We start from the raw sequence: 25833 nt of genomic DNA, 5'->3' as shown, positions 1-25833 counted from the left end.
CTCCTGAGAAAAGGATTCTTGTACTACTTAGTGTGTGTTTAATTGGTGAAAAAGTTTGAATTTTGGTACTGTAGCACATTTCGTTGTTATTTAACAAATAATATTTAATTATGAACTAATTAGGCTTAAAATATTCAGCTCGTGGTAATCAATTAGACTTTGTAATTAATTATTTTTTTCAACTGCATTTAATGCTCCATATATGTATTTGAAGATTTGATTTGATGGATACTATGCAAAAAAAATTTAGAACTAAACGGGGCCTTACTACTGACTGAAGTCAGACAGCGCGCCTACTCAAACAGGTCAAAACATTCAGCAAGGGATCGAGTTCTCCGACTCAACCATACAATACACCTCTGTTCTGTTTCTAAAATCTTCCTTTCAGTTTCACTAAAAATTTGCGACGTGCGAATAAATTTCTCAGTGCATGTAATTTCACAGCGGCTCGGTATCACTGATACCGTAAAAAAATGAAAAGAAAATCTGAGCACTCCGGAGAAAGGCTTGCACTTGCAGGGTGATGGATGGATGTGGAAATAACTGTTTGATCCTCATGGTTTCAGTTAACTGCCATTGCTGACCCCCGCGAGAAGGGGCTCCGTCTTCTTATCCTCCCATCTGTTCATCCTTTTCTGTGCTTCTTCTACCTGAAAATTTACCCAAGCAGAAACAACAGTAGCAGCAGTACAGTTAGCCGTCTGACAGGTGTAATAGTAATATATAACATGAATTTATGTCTCGTAAGTCATGTGCAATACTACGGTACGGATAAATCAACGTTCTTCAACAATCACCACAAATCGACAACGTATCCAATCTGGTAAATTGCATCATCCAATGTTTTATGTTAGAGCCATGAGTGATCTGACGACCACCGATCCCTACACTGAAGCTACTAAAACTTTTGAGTTCTAAACCTCCTGCGGCTGCATAATTAATTTATAAGACAAAGAAGTTTTACTCTGTACCTATGGTCCTAGCCTGTCCAAACATTTTAAACCGACTTAGATTGGTTAAAATAGAGTAGTGCCCACTACATAATTTATTATAAATACAGGCCTGTAATAAGAGTCCTTGTACCTACTACATCTGGGAGTAAAGGGCACTGCAATATTTATCCAACTACTAAATTTATTATTTTGCCACCAAGAAAACTAGTTCAGATCTTGGGACCGAAGGTAGCTAAAGTTTGTAATTGTGGATCATGGATACTCTATACAGAATGAAAATGAAAAAAAAATATCTTTCTTCTGTCAATTTCAGTAATGGCTACCTCTTTGTTCCAATCGGTTCTCAAGGTGACCCACAGCAAAATGGCCGTCTGCATGCAGGTTCCTCCAATCATACCACCCCAGATACCCTGCCAGGACACAAATAGCGGCTTTACAGTTGATAATCTGGAACGAGGTAGAAACATTGTGCCTGTGATGATTCCGTTACCTTTACGCCGAGCTTGAAGACGAACCCGAGAAGGGCGCCAAGGGGCACGCCAACTATGTAGTAACAGCCGATGTTCACGTAGGCCACGAATTGTTGCCATCCACATCCGACAGCGACGCCTATGCGAATTTAATTTGCACTTGTTAGAAATGTTCAAATTAAATCCCCATCTATCAATAGTCAATCAACATGTCGTCCATCTATTTCTGATCATCACGGTGCTATTGGCTCTGCTCCACATTTACCACTCAAAGTTCAACTAAGAATGAAAGAGATGGGAAGCAACTTGTGTTTTTTTTCTTGAGAATACACGGCGTGGCCACCCTATTTAAAACTGATACACCAAGTTGTCCTCGGTGCTTTCTGAGTATAGGTATTTTTTTTCGATAGAGGTAAAGCAGTGTTTATTTCCTGCTCTGCTTACTAAATATTGACTACTACACAAGAATTAAATTAAAATGTGATAACATGGTATATGCACATGACAAAATGTATCTGAAACTAACCTGACAGAACAGGTTGGATGCCATTGAGAATGAGCGTGACGGCAAGCAGCGGGCAGAGATCTGCCACCGCGTTTGAGACCACCTCACCCTCCGTGAACAAGTAGCTGACGTAGTTGCGCAAGCAGAGGATGACAATGCCAAGGATGATGCTGATTAGTGCAGAGAGCGCCGTCACGACCCACACAGAGAAGTGTGCAGACTTTGGGTTGCCGGCGCCAAGCTCATTGCTCACTCTCACGCTGAAAAAGTGTTCAAACGTCAGGATAAACACCAGTTAGCCGAAACTCCCATACTAACTCATGCAAAAAATTTCCAGTTGTTAAGTTGCTTACCTTGCAGCGGCATTGAATCCTACCGAAATCATAAACACCCACCCTGAAATAGTCATGCTGCATGCAGAGATGTCACGAACGAACAAGTCGTCACAAAAACTTGCTGATTTCCAATAACCGGAGCTGTGTAAATAATGACAGCAGGGAAGATGATGAGACGAACGGCAATGCTCCTCACCACACAGAGAGCGCATCCAAGGCGAGCTCCGGGTTGGGGAGCAGCCCGGCGATGAGCACGAGGACCTGGAAGTACCAGGTCTCGAGGCAGAGCATCACGGCGGACGCCGCGGAGAGCTTGAGGAAGTCCCCCAGGCCGGAGAAGGCCTGGCAGGTGAAGCCCGTCCACGTGTGCCGGCACTGGGGGCTCGTCACGATGTAGGCGAACTGCGCGGCGACGATGACCCACCAGCTGAGGCTGAGCACCAGGGAGGCGCCCAGCAGGCCGAGGCCGGCCTTGTAGACGACGAGCCAGCTGAGGAGCACGTGCAGCGCGAGCGTGGCGGTGGAGATGTAGGCGCCCGGGAGGACGATGCTCTGCGCCTGCATGAACTTCTGGATGGGGAAGTTGATGGCGTAGGCGAAGATCTGCGGGACGAGGCCGTAGACGAAGACGGCGGCGGCGCGGGCGATCGCCGGCGACTGGCCCAGGAGCAGCAGGATCGGCTCGGAGAAGGCGTAGATGACGGCCAGCGGGACGCCGGTGGCGCACAGGAGCACGGCGGAGCGCTGCAGGTAGATGCCGAGCATCTCGTACTTCTGGGCGCCGTAGGCCTGCCCGCACAGCGTTTCCACCGCACTGCCCATGCCCAGCTGCAGGTACCAAACGTACGTCACGTTACTATTACAGTAGTAACAATTTTTGTTTTAAATCTTTTGTTAATTAAGTAGTAAGGTAACAAAAGGTCGATCAGGGTTTACAACTCGTGCTATTTTTGTGTAAGCATTCCAAGAAAATACGGACGGTCAAACAATCATCAGTGAAGTCATAGAAAGCTCAGTCTGTTTTCTGAACGGACGGATGACGGCGGCATCCCTCACGCCGTGCCGTCACCTTGCATGGCCGTCCGCTCTTTGCAGTAGGTGTGGTCTGTATCTTTTCTTGCTGTTACTTTAGTTTCGGGTATCAATTATTTTTGAAATGGAGATTAGACCTACTAATAAAGATGTATGATTACGCCATCGTGGTGGTTAGAAGCAGTAGTCTAATTTTTTTTTAGAAAAGGAAAAAAAACATTCGGAGCTTTGATTCCCTTGACCCTGAATAAAAAATTATCACCGAGCTGGCGAATCCTCGTGTTCATAAAAAAATCCTAGTTGAAAAAGTGAGGAGCATTTGGAGCCAACAAAAAAAAATTAAAGTGGGCCAGCCACGCACTGCGCGAGCTGGCTAATGAAAACCCAACCAAAAAAATAAGAGAAATATAAAAAAAATCATATCTAGTCTTAATGAAAGCCAAACAAAAAAAATCAGAGAAATACAAAAAAATATAAAATCGCAAAATGTCAGCCACGCGAAGCGCGAGCTAGCTAATCTTCCGGAGATTCTTCTTTTAATGCCCCCAAAACTCATCAAACTAAAGTGGGCCCCATGCCGAGGTGGGCTTACACTTACCCCGGTGGGACCCGTGGTGTGCGTGAGGGAAGCGCAAGGCAACAATGCAATCATCTAGTATCTCTGTATGCATCTTCTTGTTCCACTTGGACTTTTTTTTTTTTGATAATACGTATCTGTATTTCTAGATAAGGAAAACGTACATGAAGATGTAGAAATACAGACGCGTACACAGAGGATACAAAGACAGGTGTCCCAGCCAAACTTCACGAAGGACCCCAAAAAAGATAAAAATTACATCCAAGCCCCTAGATCCTTCGAGATCCACCAGAGTTCGACCACCTCGTCGCCGGCCGCCGCCGCCAACGAAGACGACGAAAACCACCATGAGCTGGAGGAGTCCCATCGCGCACTGGCTTTGGAAGGAGTCGAAAAAGATGAAGCCCTCGGCTGTGGTCCATCGACCGGGGACGCACCCCAACCCCACCAGCTCCTGGACCTGAGCTCGCCGACGACGACTCGCGCCGCCACGGGAAGACCGACCCAGATCCAGCCGACCACGATCCGCCACCCCAATACCCTGCTTCGCACCCTTGGATAGGAAGGCCAGCACCAGCATCACCTGACCAGGATGATGAAGCGCCGGGCCCGGACTCCTATACAGATCTCCACGACCCCGCCATTGGCGCCGGAGTGGAACGCCGCCGGGGCGAGGAAGAGGCCTGGAGACGTTATTCCCCTGCGCCGCCGACACCATCGCCTCGCCGACGTCGCCCGGAAAAGCCAGCCGCGGAGGAACACCCTCCCGGCTAACCCTAGCTCCACCGAAATCCACCACCGGCGAGCACAACCCAGGACAAGATAGATAGCCAATCCACCCAGTTCCGCCGCCGCTGTTGATGCCCAAGCCGCCGTCGTTGACGTCGAGGCCGCCGTCGTGGACGCCGGCAACACTGCCAAAAACGCCGAAGCCACCAACAAGGACGCCGGCGCACCGGGGGAAGATTATTAGCAGATGAAGGGGGCTCACCTCCTTCACCGCAAGCAACCTCACGAGCTCGCCGCCGAAACCCGTCGCCGCGCCATCGCCGGACACAGCTCGGAGGAACAAAAGCCCGCACGGCCAAAGACTTGGAGCCGTGGGCACCGCTATCTACACAGGAAGGAAGCTATCCTAGTAGAAAACAAGACAGGCCGCCGGAGGCCAGCCCGCCCTCCTCCCCCAAAGCCGGCGAGGCCGTCGGAGGAGGTGGGCCGGCCAGATCCGCCGCCCGAGCACGCTCGCCCTCTTTTCGCCTCTACAGTAGCAAAAGGGAGAAGAGTCGCGAAGCCCCCCGACGGCTGAAGAAGTCGGGCGAGAGAGAGAGAAAAAAAAAGGGGTCGTCGTGGGAAACCTCAAGATGCCAACACAAGTAGTACACAACACTTGGGCCATGTTTGTTTTTCCCTAGCATAGCATAGCACACAATTCCCGAGAAAAGAATCTTATATGTATGGAGCACTAAACGAAGTTTATTTGCAAAATCTTTTCACGGATGGATGTAACTTTTCACGATAAATCTAATTATAGTAATTAATCGATGATTGGCTACAGTGATGCTACAGTAACCATCCTCTAATCGTGCGGTCAAAGGCCTCGTTAGGTTCGTCTCGCGAAGTAGTACAGAAATGTAGAGTTAGTTTTGTAAATTATCTTTATTTAATATTCCTAATTATTGGTTAAAATTTTTGTGCTACTTGTGCTACTCTCATCCGTGCTACTCTCATCCAAACAGGGGTGCGCAGCGAGGGTCGACGCGAGCCGCTGGAAACATCGACGACCTTCGGATTCGCGATGGCGACCGCCCCCGGCCGCCCGTCGGTTTGTACCTATCCCGGCCTTCGTCGTCGCCGTCCGTCACGACGCGATTGACGCGGGCGCCGCCGGCCGGGTCTGACCCGGCACGTCCCCTTGCCGATCGAGCCGAAATCCGAGAGGCCGGCCCTCTGCTAGAGACGAGCGCGCCCCGACGGATTCCGGCGGGCGCTACGAGAAGGCCACGGCCCACGGAGCCGCCGGCTGATGGCCGACTGGTCGAGGGCCTCCGCGCGCCTGCAGCTTCGTAGCAGACCGCTGCGGGATGGCATTGATCGGCGCCACTGGCGGATCCAGAAATAATTAAAAGAGGTTGATTTCTTTTTCCTTTCTTCTTCACTTCTTCTTTCTCCTCCTTTCTTCTAAAAATGAAAGAGGAGCTCAAGGGCTCCATGGTGCTGCCTCCGCCACTGGTTGGCGCCAGCCGGCCGGCCTGCACTGGGGTTTCCCGGCGGCCACAGCCACGCGATCGACCTTTGTTTAAGCTCTAGCAGGTTGGGACTAAGCATGTGCAAGTGCCATAGCCACGCGGCCAGAAAGTCAAAGCATGCAGCCTGGGATTGGCTTAGTCGTCTAGCCTCGGTCTGAACCGGAACCAGAGCTCACACAATGTACTCTAGTACTATAGTTGTTAAATATTAGGAACGTGACGACATGCAAGCGGTTAGTTGAGAAGAAAGGGATTCCCTGTCAGTTCAGTTAGTTTCGTGTGCAGTTGTGCGATGATGGGGGATGCAACTACTGGAACGTTCCTTTTCCTACCCTGTCGCTGAACCTGTGAAAAGATTGGTTTTCGGGACTGGCATGGGGGCATGCGTGCATGGAGCAGGTTTCACCGCTTCAGGCAGGGGATGGGATCATGGGAGGAGGAGGGGGATGGACATGGACAGGGGGCGGCGCGTGGGCGTACCATGAGGCCGTAGGCGAAGATCTGGATGCCGGTGTTGCCGAGGGAGGCGGCGGCGAGCTCGAGGTTGCCGAGGTGGCCGGCGAAGATCTGCGTGGACATGGACATGAGGTAGTTGATCATGTACATGACCACCGCCGGCGCCGCCAGGCGCGTCAGCAGGCGCAGCTCGATGGCGCCCGCCGCCCACGCGCGCCGCGCCGCCGGCGCCGACGCGTCCGCCAGGATGCTCTCCAGCCGGCCCCCGGACCCGCCGTGCGCCTCGTCCCCGCCGGCCATCGTCGCCCGATCGGCGGAGAGGCCGCCGCGCGCGGCCCTTGGGTGGGTAGGAGGAGGAAACCGCGGCGGCAAGGAGGAGGAGGATTGGATCGCTGGGAGGGGCGGGCGGCGAATTTATTGTCGCGTCGCGCGCCACGGGGCCACCTGGAATGTTTTGCACCCAACCAAGGCTCTCTTTGGTTGCGTGTAGCCCAAGTAGCATAAAAATTTTGATCGCCCTATTTCATAACCCTATGCTATTTCGCGAGACGAACCTAATGAGTCCTTTAACTGTACGATTAAAGAATGGTACTGTAGTATCACTGTAGCCAATCATCGATTAATTATTGTCATTAGATTTGTCGTGAAAAGTTACACCCATCCGTGAAAAAAATTTGTAAATAAATTTCGTTTAGTACTCCACGTGTATGTGAGATTTTTTTTTCGAGAATTACGTGCGCTACTCATGCTACAAAACCAAGCAGGACCCAAATGGCAGCTACCAGTAATGGTGGTGGCAGCACACGACTGTCAGTCAGTGACTCCTCTCTTCCACCGTGGAGACGCCCGCGGTGACCTCAGCCGGACGTGGGTGGTGACAGCCGCCTCGCCTCGCCTCGCCGGCGATGTTTTCCGGTTAAAAAATTTGCTCGTCGCGATGTCTGGGTCGCCCGGGGAATGGTTACAGGTACTACATGGCAGAGAGCGAGGAGGGCAGATGCAAATTCTCTACTCCGCCGGGCGTCTAGAAGGCTACTGCAGCTGCATGCGTTGTCGTGTCTGCGTCCAAGCTCGGACTCGGCCATGATCCGAACAACGGGGGATAATATAAAATGTCAAGCTCAAGCAAAACGGTAATCCGTGTGCAGGCAGAGTTGGTGGTCTTTTGACTCGAACACGGGACCAAGCAGCGCACAAAATTACGGAGTTTCTTCACTCGCGCAACGGTTGCTGGCGCGCGACGTGACAGCCACGATGCACCCGTCTCCTCCACCCACGTGATGGCGGCTAGGTATTCATTTGTTTTCTCTTTTCATTTCTATGCTAATTTTTATTTTTTATTATACAGTACAACTCAAACACACAATGCACACATACTCAATCTTGTAAACACACACGCAAACACTACTCCTATTCATATATTTAAAGACTGAGCCGACAAATTCTCGAAATTGACACGTCGCCTACCACTAAAAGCACAACGTCTTAAATCCTAAAATATTCGCTCCTACAAGAAGTCTAACTTAGAACTTGGTGAGGTGCTACCGAGGCTCTTGTAACCACTAGACTACACGCTCTTTCGCATTTCTATAATATTTTTTCCACTACGATTCCATAATAGCAGGTGCTGTCATTTCTTTTCCTTTTCAAATTTTCCCTTTAACCTTCTATTATATTTAAAGTTCTCTTAACAATTTTTTTTGATAAATATCATACTGAAAAATATACCGATGATTTATACTTAGAAAGTATGATGAACTTGAACGTGAAAAGTTGTGCAAGAAATATTCATGATAAAGATAACAATTTTGTAGAAGCTGTGCTAAAATATTTATCCTCTAGAAATTATTTAAACAAATTATGTATTAAAATTGTATACATATCGTAAAAGTTATGCGAAGAAATCATTCTTGGCAGAGTTGTTAGGAGAGGTCATGTTTAGTTCCAAAAAAATTCTTACAATATCTGTCACATCGAATCTTTGAACACGTGTATGGAACATTAAATGCAGTTAAAAAATAACTAATTACACAGTATAACTATTTCATACGAGATGAATCTTTTAAGCCTAATTAGTCTATAATTAGATATTAATTATCAAATAACAATGAAATGTGTGCTACGATACCAACATCCAAACTATTTCGCGAACTAAACACGACCTTATGCATAAAAGTAATGCGTATAAAAAATTATCTTTTAAAATTTGTTTGTGAAAAATTTTATGCGTAAAAGTCTTGTTTATTACATATTATAATTTTCATAAAATGAAAGTCACGGAAAAAAAAAACTTTCCAAAAAAAAGAGAAGATCGAGCGCTACGAACGCTCCTCGCGCGCACGCCAATTAGTTTTTCTTCTTCTTTTTTTTAGGGGAGCGCGCGCCAATTAGTTTTTTTTTCGGACCGGCTCACGCAGCCCAGAGCCCACAAGTCGTGATAAAAATAAGGAAACAACAAGAATTAGAAGCCCGTCTTCTTTTCTACAGCATTTGACGCCTTCAAAAGAAGGCCGTTGGGCCACACCCATTCAAAAGAAAAGACCGTTGGGCCACACGATTTTTACGGGCTGTCCTCGTCGACCTGCGCTCAGAAATTTGTTACCGTTTGTTATTCCGTGAAACTTTGTGTCTTTATATGCATGCAAAAACTTAAACAATTGGTTCAATAATTTCTCCAGAATAATTCAGCAAATTAGTACGGAATTCTCAACATTTATATAATATATTTTAAACATCACTTTTCAAATATACAACCTTTTTTCAAATTATAGTTTGTTTGACTTTTTTGAGCTTAAGTTTGACTACTTATTTTATTCAAAAAATTTGTGGTAACGTTGTCAAATTTAAGTCACTCTTGAAAACATTGTATTGATAAATCAACTTAGAACAAAATAAATAATATTTTGCACAAATTTTTGAATAAGACGAGTGATCAAATCTAGAGTCACGACCTCTAATTTTAAACAGACAGAGTATATATTAGCTAATATACACATGTGGTGTACGAGTAGTAGAGTCCTCGACCTCGCACCCGCCGCGGCGCCGGTTCGCGGGGTGGCCGTTCGATTTTAATCTGCACCAAAAAAGCATGTGATCTCCGGGCTGAAATGGGGTCCATCGTAAACTTGTTTGAACGGGCCAAAACAGCAGGTGACTCCTGGGCCCTCACGCCATTTCTGCGAGCTCATGCGAAATAGAGACCACCGAGGCCCGAACTACAGAGGGGCCCAGTCTCGCACATGTATTAACAGGTTTAAGGTTTAGAGTTTTGTATCGATCGGTAGGCAGGCATGTTTGGTCTATTTCTCTACCTGAGGGTGTTTATAACTCTTATTCCCTAGCAGCTTAATAATGGTTGAGAATTTAAAAAATACATGTTGTAAAAACAATTCTCTCTCGTTCCTCTGCTCCTCTCTTACTTCCTAACCATCTCTCCTCGCATAACAATCAACCATCCATGCTCCCATCGTATGATTGCTATTTCCTCTATTTGAATTATAGATCATTTTAATTTTAAACTACATATTCAGCCTAACACTTAGAAATACTAAAATGATTTATAATTTAAAACGAAGGGAGTACATGAGAAACTACTAATATTCAGAAACCGCATCAATGTCAAAATCTTGATAAGAGAAAGTAACAATGGAGCTGACGGGGCATAGCAATATTATCTTCATATTTTCTTTTTGTCTTTGGCAAAAACAAATCCAGGAGCGGAGACACGTTTGCCGACGTTGCACTGAAAACGTCCGATTTCCCTTGATTTGAGCGGTAGGATGAAATACAAAAAAAAGGATTATGACAAAAGGCGTGATCAGTCTCACCACAGCAAATGATAAGAGGACTAACTCGTTCATGCATGCTTGCAGTTGCGTATGATGGTGCATACTGATCAAGATAAATCTTTTAAACCCTCTACAAGAACCCAACAATTCACCGATCATCAGATCAAACGGCCACCACCTTGCGGTTCGCGTTCCTCGCCGGCTCCACCACTTCGCTGCGCGACGACCCGCAGGCCGACCCCATGCACCCCAGCAGGCCGCCGCTCTTCTTGTTCCCCTGCCCGCCGCCGCCGGCGGCGGAGGCCTTGCTGGCCGCGCCGTCCGCCGTCGCGAAGCTGACCCGCTTCTTGCTCCCCGTCATCGCCCCGCCCGCCGCCTGCTTGGCGCTACCGCCCGCGGACGACGCGCTCCGCCGCACCGGCGACGCCGCCCGGGCGCTGCCGCCGGCGCCGGCGCCCGGCGACCGCACGGCCGGGAACTGGTGCGCCCGGAGCTGGCCGGCCGAGAACACCATGCTGGCCGGCGACGACGAGCTGTAGCTCACCACGGCGCTGAACTCGAAGCTCGTGTCCGACGAGGCCTCGGCCGCCGCCGCCCCCGGCGGCGGCGGCGCGCCCTTCCAGCCGCGGCCGCGGCCGTAGCTCGAGCGCCACGGGGCCGTGCGCTGCTTGTCGGAGTCGATCATAGGGACGTCGACGCGGCCGGCGTCCACGGCCATCATCAGGTCCTCCAGCGCCCGCGGCTCGCTCATGCTCGCCGCAGCTGCTGCTTGACACACACACACTGCACGCCCTTGGTCTTCTTCCACCTCGATCTAGTGGCACGCTCGTACGACTGCAAGCTAGCTCGTGCTGAGCTGCGAGCTGACAGGTGATTTTAAATACGGGGCGGCGGCCATGTGGATCCAAGGATGCGCGGGGCCTAGGCGGCAAGGGTGGTGATAACATCAACGAAGATCAGGTGGCCGGGGGCTCGGGATATCCGACAGCGATGTGCTTGTCGAGTTCGCCGGCTGCCGATGCGGTCGCCGTCGTCACGGAGGAAAGGCGCAGCGGGGATCCCACCAGTTCGTCGTTTTCCATATCCACAAGCGCTAGGGTGCGCGCCTTGGACGCGCGCCGCCGTGGTTTCCGGGTTGTCGTCGCGGGGGCAGAAGTGGCGGTGGCGGCCGCCGGCCAGCCTGTGCGGACGCCGATTGACATCGAGGATTCTGAGCCCAATCACGTTCGGACGCCTGCTGCTAGACAGCGATATCTTGTTTTGAGCGTAAGATGACCGGATTACGATGGAAGCTTACACAGTCAACCAAGCCAACGGTATTTTTGTGCTTAGGATAATGCTACTATGTTCTCAACTTAATCCACCTCTGATTCTAGCTAAAAACAATTTAGCCACATATGTTCTTTGATACGTGCTTGTTCTATTTTTTATCTTTGTTGAAATGAAGAGGATTTTCATAATGTATATTTATTATCTTTGTTGAAATGTGATACTATTTAATTTAGCAAAACCAGCTCCAAGGCTAGCCTTAAATGAGCATTGGGCTAGTCAGAAATGCTTATTAGGTCTAGAGATCCAAATGCACTACCTCAAGAGTTCCTCACATGATTATATTTTTCTATCTACTGCCTTTCAAGTTCTTCTTGTTTTAAAGAATTTCAAAATTCAAATCAAGATTTCAGATAAAGGTTATGGCATCAAAATTAATGAACCAGACTATTGGATATGTGTAAGGAACCTTCAAATTATTTTGAGGGCTTTAAAATTTTGATTTGGGAGTTTAGAATCCATAAATTAATTTTAATAAAATTCAGCTGGGGATTTAAAATTTTGATTACTACTGTACCACTTAGAAAACTCAGTAAAGCTTGCAGACATTAATTACAACTATCGAAATTTTGAATAAACTTTAAAGACTCAAACGGAGCATTCAAAGTTCTAACCAAACTTTTGGAAACAACTGGTTCTGCATAGTTTCGTTCAAAGTTCTGCATTTTTCCAACAATGGTGACCCCTTCTCCCTCTCCCAACGGCGACCACTACTCTGACCCTTTCCTCTGATGATCGGCCGGCCCCTTGCTTCTCTCAAGAGACCACACTAAAGCGGCCCATGCAGAGCGATGTTATGAGAGGGGCTATTAAGGAGGAATAATTTCCAAGTCTAGTTGAATGCTTTCAAAACTTTCGGTTGCAGTTGAAATCTTCTGGATTTTTCATCTTGAGATGAAAATTTCAACAAGGGAGGACGGAGAGAGAGAGAGAGAGAGAGAAATGAAAATTTAACACAACTAATGACCTGACGTTTTCCTGGAAACTCAATGGGGGATTGACGGCGACATGCGTTTTGGGTATTATTTCCTCCATTTTGATAGGCGGGTTAGCCAATTATTTGGGTACCTGCTCTGCTACTTGGTAGTAGGATTGTAAGTCATAACTATTTAACTTTGGCCATCAACTTATAAAGAAATTAACTTCATCAACTTATATATAGAAAAAAAATGTAGATTGACAACGTAAGATTATTGATGTTTCGATCATGAGAAATAGTTTAATACACACACAATTCTTTCAATTCTATATAAATTGCTAGTCAAGGATTTTATATTGAAGACCGTGTCAAATACCCATACAAAGGATGGAAAAAGCAGTGCAAATTAGCCACTGTGTTCCCTAAAAAAAAAAGAAATTAGCCACTGTGTTTCTACATCACCTCCATTTCAGCCAACGGCTGTTTGTACAGTTCGGCTGTCAAATCAGCCCAATTAAGCGCACACTTTTCTTTTTCCTAGGCAGGAACAGGCCAGCTAATGTTACCATGCTGGATCATGAACTTTGCAGGGTATCCTCCATTTTTCTGCCCAGGCAGCCCAACAACCATTTATGTGCACCTTCCTACTTTCAACTTGAATTGAAGATGTTGTCCACACAACTCTACTCCGGCGACCCTTTCGCAGCGCGTACGTGCACGCACGTCGTCCGGCCACCGGCGACTTTTTATTTTTCTTTTCCAAACAACAGCTGCCTTTCCTCCATTTCTTCCAGCAAACAATTGCTTCCGCTGATCATCGACCACCGACCACCCGAGCGGTCCCGCCAAAGAACACGCCAGGCAACCACCCAATGGCGCCGCCGCAGCCCGCCGGGACGATGATACCGTTGCCGTCCGCGGCGGGATGGTCGGCGTCCGCCTTCGTCGCCGCCGCGCTCGCCCGCCTCATCCGCAAGGGCCTCGAGCTGCTGCCCGAGCTCGACGAGGGCGCCGTGGGCCACCTGCGCCGCCTCGAGGGCCTCCTCCCGTCCGTATGGCGCGTGCTGGACGCCGCCGACGCGGGCGCCGTGGACCTCGGCGGCCGCGCCGTGCGGGACCTGCTCGACGCCGCCTACGCCGCGGACGACGCCCTCGACGACGTCGAGTCCGCGGCGGGATACGGCGGCGCGGGCGCCGGGGAGGCCCGCCAGCCCGCCACCGCCGCGGCGCGGAAGCCGCGCAGCCCGCTCAGGTTCCTGCTCTGCTTCAGCCCGCCGAGAAGTACAGTTGCTGGCAGCGGCGGCGGCCATGGCCATGGCAAAAGCTCCTCCAAGGCGAAGATCAGCGGCGTCGATCTGCACGGACTGCGAGAAGCACTCGAGACCATGGCGCAGGCTGCGTACAGGTGCGCGTCCATGTACGAGCACGTCGCGCCGCCGTGGAACTACGCCACGGTCGCGTCGGGGAAGACGGAGGATGCCGCGGCAGGGGAAGCCGAGCAGGACGACATCTTCGGGAGAGAAGCCGAGGTGGAGCAGATCTTGCAGGACGTCAGGTTCGGCGACGACCCGCACTACCGCCTCGGCATCGGCGTCCTTCCTGTCACCGGCCATGCCGGCGCCGGCAAGACGGCGCTCGTGCGGTTCGTCTTCCACCACGAGGTCACCAGGGCCGAGTTCGCCGTGCGGGTGTGGGTGCACGTCTCCGGCTCGTTCCGGCTACGGGACCAGCTCATGGATCAGATGATCCACGCTGTTGCCGGCCGGGATCGTGACGCCGATGACGCCGGGGAGCTTCTGCGCAGGGAGCTGAGAGGCAAGAGGTTCCTGCTTGTGCTTGATGGCATCACCGACCTCGTCGAAAACCAGTGGGGAAATCTGATGGAAGTGCTGCGACCGGCGGCTAGGAGGAGCTTGATCATTGTGACAACTCAATCTGAGACTGTTGCGACAGCAGTCGGCACAATGCCGGTGTTAACCCTGGGCCCTCTTGGATCTGATGATTACTGGAAGATGTTCAAGCATTTTGCATTTGGCAGCACAGAGGATACCGAAGAATGCACTCTGTTGGGGGACGACTGGGACGACGTCGAGGAGGATGAGGAGGAGTTATCACCGATGGAGCAAATTGCTTCAGAGTTAGCCAAGAAGATGGCCGGCCTGCCGCTACCAGCGCTGGCGATCGGGCGGGCGCTGTACTTTCGGCGGGATGATGAGGATCACTGGAGAAGCGTGCTGGAGGACGAGCTGTGGGAGAGCCAAGATGTCAGCGGGATCTCACCGGCATTGTGGCTGAGCTACCGCCACCTCGATCCCCGCCTCAAGCAGTGTTTCACATATTGTGCAGTGTTCTCAGATGACTATGTGTTCAGAAAGGAAGAACTGGTGAACATGTGGGTGTCACAGGGACTGATATACTCTGATCGTTCAGATATGAGGCTGGAGGACGTCGGCGGCGAGTTCTTTGATGAACTGCTTCATAGATGCTTCTTGCAACCTATTGGAGGTAACAGATATGTCATCTACAATTCGATCCAAGAGCTTGCACGAGCAGTGGCAGCAAGGCAATTCTTCATGATCACTGAAAGCTCAGGAGAAGTCCCACAGGAAGTTCGTCACCTGACGATCAGGACAAGTAACCTGTCCAAGCTGAAGAGTGATTTGCAGTTGCAGATTTCGCCTTCCCCTGATCATCATTTCCTGTACCGAGTTCGCACAGTTCTGTTCCAAGCAGATTTCAGTGAATCAGATGATTTTCTGGATGTTTTGGCTCACATTTTCTCCATGGCCAAGAGCATGAGAGTCCTTGGCCTGTCATGCGCAAACATAACATATTTGCCTCCAGAGATCGGCCAAGTCAGACGCCTCCGCTATCTCAATTTATCACGAAACAGAATAATTGACCTTCCAGAGACACTATGGCAGCTTTACCACCTCCAAGTCTTGGATGTCAGCAGCAATTCTCCTTCTTTGCATCCTCCCAATGGCATTACAAGTTTGATTCACCTGAGGCATTTGTATGCAAGTGAGGGGTTCATTTCAAGCATAGGTGACATAAAGAATCTGTCAAATTTGCAACAATTGGATGTATTCAGTGTTGGTGGTAGCATGCCCAAAGACACCTTGCGACAAATGACTCAACTGCGAGGCAAACTTCACATCAGGGATCTCCGTCAGGTTGATGTTACTGAGGTGAGCAAGGGCATGCTGAAGGGAATGCAGTACCTGAATGCGCTACAGTTGTCATGGAGTAGCTGTGATGGCCAAACCAAAGAGATTTCAAAGGACGAAGAGTTACTTGAGTGCTTGCAACCACATGAAAACCTGAGGAATCTGGAAATTATGGGCTATGGAGGCGTCAAATTCCCGTCCTGGATGACGAAGACCTCTGGGTCCCTGTCGAACACGACATCATTGTACTTAATTGACTGCATGAACTGTAAGACCCTACCTCCCTTGCATGTACTTCCAAGCCTTGAGGTCCTGGAGATCAGAAGGATGCCTTCTATCACCAAAGTGAGTGCTATTCCTCCACGGTCAGACCAAGAATTGTTTCCGAAGCTCAAGAGGCTCGTTTTTGAAGGCATGCCGCACTGCACGGAATGGTTGGCAGGAAACTCAAAATCAAGAAGTATGGCATTTCCATGTCTTTGTGAGCTCGAGATAAGGAAGTGCCCAAGGCTGACAACCTTTCCTGATCTTCCCCTTTCACTGACTGTTATGATCATTGAGAACGTTGGTATTGAGACGCTACCAAAGATTATTGACAAGCAACCATCAGCAGAAGAAGCCTTGGAGGCAACATCAAAAAATGGAAGGTGGACATCACGGCTCACCAAATTACGAGTTCATGAGTGTCATGGTCTGAGGTCTCTAGCAACCAGCCTGCTTCAGCAGCAGCACCTCCTGAAGTCCCTAGAGATTCTTTCAATAAAGAACTGTGACAATGTCATCTGCGACATCCCAGATGGGTTCAAAGATCTTACTGCGTTGAGGGACATCTCCCTGTATGACTGTCCCAAGATGATTGTTGACAAGTTCCACACGTCTGTGCGAACAATGGAGATCAGTGAATGCTTCGTTGCACAGGGTGGATGGGTGGACGAGGATCCAATCCTTTTCTCGGTTTGGAACCTGAAAATAACAGGGTGCTCCCATGTAAGAAGTGACCAAGTGAGCAAGATAGAGCAGTTGGACTGGTTGGGCTCCCTGCTCAATGTGTACAACCTTCATGTGGAGAACACACTGCTCCTGAGATTGAGCATGTTCGACCAGCTTCCTTCTCTTGAGATCCTAGAGATTGATGGATGTGACACATTCTTTGTTGATTTATCTGATTTTGCATGGCTTGAGAAGCTGCAGGTTCTCAGCATTAGAAACTGTAGGGAAATGTGCAGGCTTCCAGATAACCTATGCACACTTCCTGTTTTGGAAGAGCTGTGTGTAGAGAACTGTCCGGTTATTGAGGCATTGCCAGAGAATGGCCTGCCACCATCTCTAGAACGACTTTCAATCTGCAATTGTGGTTCTCTGCTGATTGAGCGGTGTCTTGATGATCAACTTGACTGGCCAAAGATTGCAATGGTCGGTGTAGTTTACATTGATGGGCAATGTATCCGACCAAAATGAGTTATCATGTAATTTTTCTTTCAGATCGTACATAGGCTGTCCATTGCTTCAAACTTATTATTTTTCATAAATCTTTACATCATACACAGAGAATGATTCCTGCAGTGTCCATGCCAGTGATGAAAATGATATGATATGCTTTTGCTTTACCTAAACATTAGTTCCTGCAGTACTCTTGGACTGCTCTTTCATGTACAAAGTAAAATATTTATGTAGAAATATTGCAGGCTTACTGGGCTCAAAACAGAGTTTTGCAAAGTAAGTCTGGTACATAAATTGTTACTGTTCTAAAGAATATCCTAAATATATTGCCAAAAAGCAGTAGTTTTTTTTTCCGCGACCATGCCTGGACATGCTTTTCGCAGTAGGTTGGTGTCCATCTTCGATAGTGGTTGATGTTGGTGTAAATACAGTCATATTCAAGAAAGCTACCAGACATATATTAAACAGGAACGGACATTGATGTAGGAAACGCAAATGTGGACTTGCTTTTCATCTAAATAACTGTCAACCCCACAGTCCACTGATTTTTTTTTTCTAACACTACAGAAACATGAGATGCAAGTTCTAAATTTCAAAGTTCCCGATCAAAACTGACACGAACTTTGAATCTTTGATTTCAACTCTATAGGAATTCGACGCATCCCACATCTTATTACTACGGCAAACACAGACCTCGGAACTAAGGCATTACCGAGTACCGACCTCATTCTTGCATTCAGAGAAGAAGCAAAATGAAATCATTCTAAGGGACTTTCTAGAGAGGGAGAATCGGGATCCAAACCGTAGGCTTTAGTTCCAATCATAGGCCATTGTCAACATATAATGCTGGACAAAAAGGTAATCGCTACATCACTAAGATTGGGACTGAATGGAAAAAAGAAAAATCAAGACCGTACTTGCTGCTTATATGGCTGACGGATGACGCGTACTCTGCGCCCAGCAACCTAGGATGGCTGCGCCGCCTTGCAAACAACCGGGCTTGAATAGCCGCCGCCGGCGACCGTGTGGCAAGCTCGCCGCCGTGTAAGCACTGCGATCTACCCGTGGCCACTATCGAGATCGAGACGTGAGAGGAGTCATAGAGAGATAGTTTGGGACAGAACAAGGATAGGCTGCCTCTTCCGGTTTTGCTTCTTAATTTTGTTCATACCCTGTTCGGTTACACGGGTTGGCTTATATGCCATCAACCCCATCCCGACCCCAGGCCCACATTGCAGAGATTAGACTACATAACGTAAACTAAGAACTGTAAGTAACAACAAGAAAATGTAAATGGAATCTTGGCGCTTCTTCATGTCGATGACATAGCGGGCTGGGTCATGACAGTACTCCCCCCTTGAGAAGCGGCTTGTCCCCAAGCCGGAGCAGCAGGGAATCGCTTCTGCAGCACATACAAATCTATCCAGGTAGCCGAAGAAGCAGGAATCTTGGACCATTTGACCAGGACTTGTGGCATAGCAGAGTTCCCCTTCTTGACAAGGCGATGGTCGAGAATGGCCTCTGGTTCAGTATTGTGAGCAGACAGATCCGGCAGAGAACCGAGATCAGAGAAAACTGGAGTATAATCTGAAGTAAATGGCTTCAACCGCGAAATATGAAAGACGTTGTGGATCTTGCTATTAGGTGGTAAAGCAAGTATGTAGGTGGCAGATCCCACCTTGTCTAGCACTTCGAAAGGACCAAAGAATTGAGGGAAAAGTCTGTTTTTCAACCCTAAACTATCACGATAGTCCGATTTTGGCCCTTGAACTACGAAACCGGACATCCTACACCTCCAACTAACGAAACCGTTTGAAAAACAATCTGGCTCAGCCAAAGGCGGTTTTACTACAGTAAAATTTCCGAATTTCTGGAATTTCACACTTCTCTCAATTAAATAATAAAGAAAGCATAGTTAATATTGTCTAAAAATCATGATATTTTTTTGGGAGGTAGATCAAAAGACAAAGAATCTATTTTGGCTAGATGTGCTACAATAGACATAAAGGAATTTGAATTATAAAATTTTAATAATAGGTAGAATTCAAAATTCCTTGAATTTTTAGGTCAGCTAAACCTATGATAAAAATACATTAAAAATATGATAATTCATAATTTTTTATCTAGTTTAGTTAGGTACTTTTTATTGGCCCAAGTTCTATAGAAAATTCATAAATTAAAATTTGAGGAATCAAATTTGATTCAAATTTGAGCATTGCGAAGGAATTCAAAAACTTTCATAAAAACTTGGGCCAATAAAAAATATCTTATTAAACTAAATAAAAAATTATGAATTATCATATTTTTATTTCATTTTTATCAAAGGTTTAGCTAACCCAAAAATTCAAGAAATTTTGAATTCTACCCATTTTTAAAATTTTATAATTCAAATTTCATTATGTTTAATGTATCACATCTAGCCAAAATAAATTCCTTGTCTTTTTATCTACCTCCCAAAAAATATCATGATTTTTAGACAATATTAACTATGCTTTCTTTCTTATTTAATTGAGAGAGGTGTGAAATTCCAGAAATTCGAAAATGTTACTGTAGCAAAACCGCCCTCAAAACAGCTTGCTACAGTGCTCGAGGGGGTGATTCGGACGGTTTTGCCAGTTCGAGGGCCTAGGTTACCCGGTTTCGTAGTAGGAGGTTGAAAAACGGACTTCTTGACTAGTTCGAGGTTGTAAAATAGACTTATCCCAAGAATTTATATGCCAGTTTAGGATATGGTCGATTGACCACTGTGGTTTGAGCATATGGCTACAACTTGAGAAGAACTTTGTCACCCACCAGGAATGTTCTGTCGACTCTCTTTTTATCAGCTTGTAACTTCATACGATTCTGAGCAATGGCCAGTTGTTGCTTCAACAGAATGGAATGAGCTTCACGATCATGGAGTATCTCACTGACAGAAGCTTCCAGGGAGGAAGGAGTTCCAGTAATGGTAACAACTCGCAAGTTGGGCTCATAGCCATATAATGTCTTGAAAGGAGAACACCCCAAAGAGGAATGAAGGGAGGAATTATACCAGAGCTCAGCTAGAGGAAGCCATTTGGTCCATTGTGTAGGAGTGTTCTGAATGGAGCACCTGAGATACATTTCGAGGCATTGGTTGACCCTCTCGGTCTGGCCATCTGCTGTGCTGTGTAATAGTTTAGTCCCCAACTGAGAGAAGATATCTTGCCAAACAGCACTAAAAAAATACTCTATCATGGTCAGAAACCATTGTCTTGGGTACTCCATGGAGTTTGATAATTGAATCTAGGAGCAACTTGGCCACTTGTGAAGCTGTGAATGGATGTTTCAATGGCAAGAAATGAGCATATTTAGTGAACCTATCAACAATGACCAAGATTACATTGCTGTTGTGGGACATGGGCAACCCCTCAATGAAATCCAAGGAGATATCCTGCCAGGCACCCTTAGGTATGGACAGTGGCTGGAGGAGGCCTGCAATGTGAGTATGGTCATGCTTAGCCTGCTGACAAACCATGCATTGTTTGACAAAGTTTTCCATATCTTGCTTGAGGCCTTTCCAGTGAAAAAGGTTCTTGACTTTGTAATAAGTGGACTGGATTCCAAAGTGTCCACCAATGGGACTGGAATGAAGTGCAGCAATAAGTTTGGTCCCGAGAGTTGAGTTAGCACCCACCTAGATGTGATTGTTGTACTTAATGACACCACTATCCAAAGAAAATCCCTGCCCATCAGGAGAATGGACTGTAAGCAGGGTTTTGAATTTCGTTTGTCAAAAAATTTCGGACATGGCCGAAATCACCGAATTTCGCGAAATTTCGCCCGAAATTCATTTTTAGACTTTTTTAAAATACTTTTAAATATATTTAAAATATTATTTCCGAAATTTTTAAATTTCGGAGGGGGGCGAAATCAGCGAATTTCGCGAAATTTTGCCGAAATGTTGAACACTGACTGTAAGAGCCTATAACTTAGCCTATGCCACAACATCAGAATGGTAGGAATTCAGCACTTCCTGGATCCACTTAGGAGTGACCACTGAAATTGACTGAATAGCCATCAGATGGCCCACGCGGGACAAGGCATCAGCTGCAACATTTTCTTTTCCTTTGCAATATACCACTTTAAATTGAAGACCCATGAGACGTGTCATTGCCTTGCGTTGCAAATCTGAGTGCAGATTTTGCTCCGTCAAGAAGGACAAACTCTTGTGGTTAGTGCAAATAATGAATTCCTGACGTTGTAGGTAAGGGCGCCACTTCTCAATTTCCATAATTAAGGCAAGAAATTCCTTCTCATATATAGAAAGGTGCTGATGAGAAGGACCCAAGGTTTTACTGAGAAAGGCTATGGGCTTGTCGTTTTGCATGAGTACTGCTCCCACTCCAGAGGCACATGCATAAGTTTCCACAATGAATGGAATAGAGAAATTGGGAAGAGCCAACACAGGTGTCTGAGTCATGGCTGTTTTCAACGTGTGAAAGGCGACTGTAGCACCAGAATCCCAGTGAAACTGTTTCTTCTTCAGCAAATTGGTCAAGGGTTTAGCCAGGATCCCATAATGCTTTACAAATCTTCTATAGTAACCAGTGAGGCCGAGGAATCCTCTCAGTTCAGTTATAGTAGTAGGAGTGGGCCAATTGAGCATGGCTGATGTCTTTGATGAATCAATTGCAACACCTTCCTGAGATATGATGTGGCCCAAGTAATTGACATGTGTTTGAGCAAATGAGCACTTGCTATGTTTGAGGTAAAACTGATGTGCCCTCAGCTGTGAGAGAACCTCTCTGAGGTGTAAAAGATGCTCAGCCATGGAAGAGCTATAAATCAGGATATCATCTAGAAAGACCAAGACGAATTGTCTTAGAAATGGCTGGAGAACCTCATTCATAAGACATTGGAATGTGGCAGGTGCATTGGTAAGGCCAAAAGGCATCACTCGAAATTGGAAATGCCCATGTTGAGTTTTGAATGCAGTTTTGTACTCATCCTCTGTTAACATCCTAATCTGGTGATAACCTGCAGTCATATCCAGTTTAGTGAAGTATTTGGAACCCCCAACTCATCCAGAATTTCCTCAATGATAGGGAGAGGAAATCTATTCTTGATAGTCAGATCATTCAATTTTCTGTAATCCACACAAAATCTCCAACTGCCATCCTTCTTTTGTACTAACAACACAAGAGATGCAAATGGACTGGTACTATGAGTAATGAGCCCAGCAGCTAACAACTCCTTGACCTGTCTCTCAATTTCATTTTTGTGCAAAGGTGAGTACCTATAAGGTCTAGAGTTAACTGGTACTGTGTTTGGCATCAGTGGGATAGCATGGTCATGCACTCTCTGTGGAGGAAGGCCTTGTGGTTTGGCAAAGACCTCAGCAAATTCATCTAGTAAAGCAGTGAGTTCAGAGGGTGGAGCAGCAGAGGGCTCCTCTTGCCCCTTCAGTATTGCCAAAGCCCAGATATCATTGCCCTTGTGCCATTTAACAAAACTTTAAGCTGTCACAGCAGATAGCTCTAAAGGAGGTGGAGAAATACCTTGAAGTTTGATCAGTTTGCCTTCATAGGAGAATTCCAATGTGTGGTCAGCCCAGTGGCAAGACATAGGGCTGTTCTGCTTCAACCAGTCATAGCTCAATATAGCATCATAAGCTCCCAAATCTAACACCTGCATATCAGAGGACAGAGTATTGCCTTGACACCACCACTCCAGTTGAGGAACCAGTGCATTGGTCAGTAACAAGTGCCCATTAGGAAGTTTCACTTTCCTAGCAGGAGATGGCACTGTTGAGAAATCCAGTGTGACAATCCAAGTTTTATGTGCTAGAAGCACCCAATTAAAATATAGCTTTTGTGTTTATGTTTTTTTTAAAAAATTAAAACATGATTGCCATAGCAAGGGTATTTTTGTAATTTTGAAAAAGTGTAGGGTCCTTTTTATAAAATAGTTTTGCATAAGGCAAAAATTTAAATTTTGTGAGGGGTTAAAGTGCATATTTTATTTTTCACTTTTACCATCATAAAAAGATATATTTTATACTTAGGGCTACTCATGAAATTTTAAAAACATAAGTTGTGTTCTTTTGCATTTAAAAGAATTGATGGATTTAAAAGTAGTTTCAAATCCTTTAACTTAGTGAGTTTTTGCCCAATATGAAAATTGTAGATCTTGCAAAGTTACACAACTTTCATGTTGAACACTTTTTCTTTTGAGCCCAAGATTAGTGGGAAAAAAATTACATTATAGTTAGCCCCCTAAACTTTTGTAAATTTCCAAAACCACCCCTGTCTCTCCCTTTTCTTCTTCCTTCCTCTGCTGAAACAGGGGCGCCGCCCCTCTCCGCCGTTTTGACCACCACCGGTCTTCCTGCGTGCCAGCTACCTCCGTGCCGCCCCACACGTCGGGTGCAGGGCACCGCCGCCGACCGAACCGCCTCTGCCTGGCCTCCATTCCCCGCGCCACGACAGCCCCAACTCCCCTGCTCGCACCACCTCTCCAGTTGCCATGGAGAAGCTGCTCCGCCGCCGCCTCTTGCCCACAGCTCGGCGGAGCTTATCCCTCGCGCTTTCCCTTCGCTTATCCCCTCTCCTTGCGCCTATAAGTAGCTAGCCAGCCCTCCCTTCCTTCGCCGGCATCCACCGCCGCTCGCCCCCATCCAACCACCGCCGCCTCTGCCCCTCCCGGAACCGCCGCTCCGCCGCCGCTTCGCCTCCACCGAACCTACCAACAGCTACTCCTTGTCGCGTTGCTACGGCCTGGCTACTCCTTCTCTTCCTCCCCGCATCTTCTTCGCCGGAACCTGCTCGCCGTCGGACATCCGCCCACCGCCGCTCCTGCCCGCCGCGGGGACCTCCCTCCGGTCGATTCCCACCCAAATTGAACCTCAGAACCGGTGCGCCATGGCCCCCTCTCCTTTTCCACCAACCTTCCCCTTGCTCTCAAGGCCTAGGCTCGCCGGAACATGGCCGTACAGAGCCACCCAAGCCGGCCATGGCCATAAGGACCTAATTGCATTGATTGAGTTCTTTCCAGGGTCCTTTCTGCAAAGTTTTCATACCCTGTTTCAGTAAACTTCAAAAATTCCTAGAAAATGGTAGGAAAATCAGAAATTTGTCAAATAAATATTATTGGGTTTCTTAAATAAGGATCTACAAGTTCTCTTAAAGGAGTTACGTCTATTTCTGCCCAGCTTGAACTCTAGAAAATAGTTTTGTAAAAGAGAGTTGTAATGCATCTTGTGAATCCTAGCTTGTTTAGGTTCAAGCTTTGGAACTTTGTGTTCTTATGTGAAGTAGAGTCTTGAGTAAAATTTGTATCCCTAGTGGCTGACTTTTGCTTGTGATTTCATGTACTTTGTTTAATTCTAGCATATGCACTTATTAATTATTAAAGCATGTTCTTGTTAGTTTCTTAGGGTCATCTTTTTACCATGGGCTCTACTGATCACAAGTAGTTTATGGTAATTTTTGGGAGAGTTTTAGCACTGTCTAGATTAATGTTTAAATTTAACCATGAGTTTTAGTTTTAATTCATGAATAATAATTTTTTTGTCCATGGAAATTCATGCAAATATTATTAAAAGCTACTCTTGCATAGTGTAACATACTCACTAAGTTTCAAATGAATATCCTCTCTGGAACTCAAGATACAAATACATATTGTTTGGGTAGTTTTAATTTTGTCTATTTTTTGTACTACTGTTCTGTTGAGTTTTAATCTTGAAAATTTTACTGAAACTTTATATCTGTTCTAAGAGTGTTTAGTTAAATTTTCAGCTCCTTTACTTCAGTACTTTGACCTGTCGAATTTATCCATCTTCCTAATAGTGCTGTTTTGGTGATTAGCTTAGAGCTCGAACATGGCTGGTTTTTGGACAGTTTAGGTTCATTGTTTGATTATTAAATTATAACTTTATAATGAAGGAAAGCTATACTCTAGCACTTCACTAACTCAAATTGTTGCATCTCATATAGAAGCAACCTCGCTAGCAAACGGAACGTACGAACTTATCCAGGAACCAGACGGGGATAATTCTGAAGCCCAGGCTAATATTGTTGAATTAACTGAAGTCCCGAACTCCGATTCGGAAGAACTAAAGCCTACTAACTCTATAGACACCACTGCAGGCAAGCCCCTGTGCATAATCCTATTATTTAAATTATGCAACTTACTTGTGCATTTAAGTTTTTAGAGTTGAATGAAAACCTTAGATGCACAATTCTAGGTACCTATTGATTGAATATTAGAAACTGAGTCCGCATAGATGCTATGCTAATAGGACCGGTAAAAGTCGAGTGATTGCCTGTCACTCGCGAGCTCTATAGGAGTTGATTGTTTGCTTTCTTGCAATCACTATAAGGACCATGGACGGATTTGGTTACAAGCTTCATGGTTGAAATCCGTCTGTGTTGATAAAATTGCTAAGGCTGCAGTGTGTGGTAACGTTGATTAAGCGTTTGAAAGTACTAGCCACGTGTCGTAAATATGGTACGCGGTAAGCCTAGTAACTGATCGGCCCGGCAAGTGGGCATACCTCCCACTCTCTCTTAGAGATAGGAAGTTAAATTTTATGTTGCAACACCACGGGTGCAGGGATGTGGTGGTTCCCTATAGTCAGGGAGAGTGGCACTG

The 25833-nt window shown here is 46.7% G+C and overlaps 2 protein-coding genes across 2 annotated transcripts; one reads left to right on the top strand and one right to left on the bottom strand.

Annotated features, from left to right (window-relative positions):
* Positions 1–362: 362 nt before the first annotated feature.
* Positions 363–7027, bottom strand: LOC120650504 (protein DETOXIFICATION 40-like). Its single transcript, XM_039927657.1, has 7 exons — positions 6599–7027; positions 2460–3091; positions 2282–2338; positions 1950–2188; positions 1444–1562; positions 1277–1363; positions 363–650 (listed from the first exon to the last, which is right to left on the bottom strand). The coding sequence occupies exons 1-7, from the start codon at positions 6872–6874 to the stop codon at positions 567–569; spliced, it is 1494 nt and encodes a 497-aa protein (XP_039783591.1). The 5' UTR covers positions 6875–7027; the 3' UTR covers positions 363–566.
* Positions 7028–13297: 6270 nt separating this feature from the next.
* LOC120650503 (putative disease resistance protein At3g14460) lies at positions 13298–17387 on the top strand. The gene has a single exon (XM_039927656.1). It carries the CDS (start codon positions 13483–13485, stop codon positions 17236–17238), a length of 3756 nt encoding a protein of 1251 aa, XP_039783590.1. The 5' UTR covers positions 13298–13482; the 3' UTR covers positions 17239–17387.
* The last annotated feature ends 8446 nt before the right edge of the window (positions 17388–25833 follow it).

The sequence above is a fragment of the Panicum virgatum genome, chromosome 9K (genome assembly GCF_016808335.1).
Source record: "Panicum virgatum strain AP13 chromosome 9K, P.virgatum_v5, whole genome shotgun sequence".
Lineage (NCBI taxonomy): Eukaryota > Viridiplantae > Streptophyta > Magnoliopsida > Poales > Poaceae > Panicum > Panicum virgatum.
This window is presented reverse-complemented; position numbering and strand designations above follow the sequence as displayed.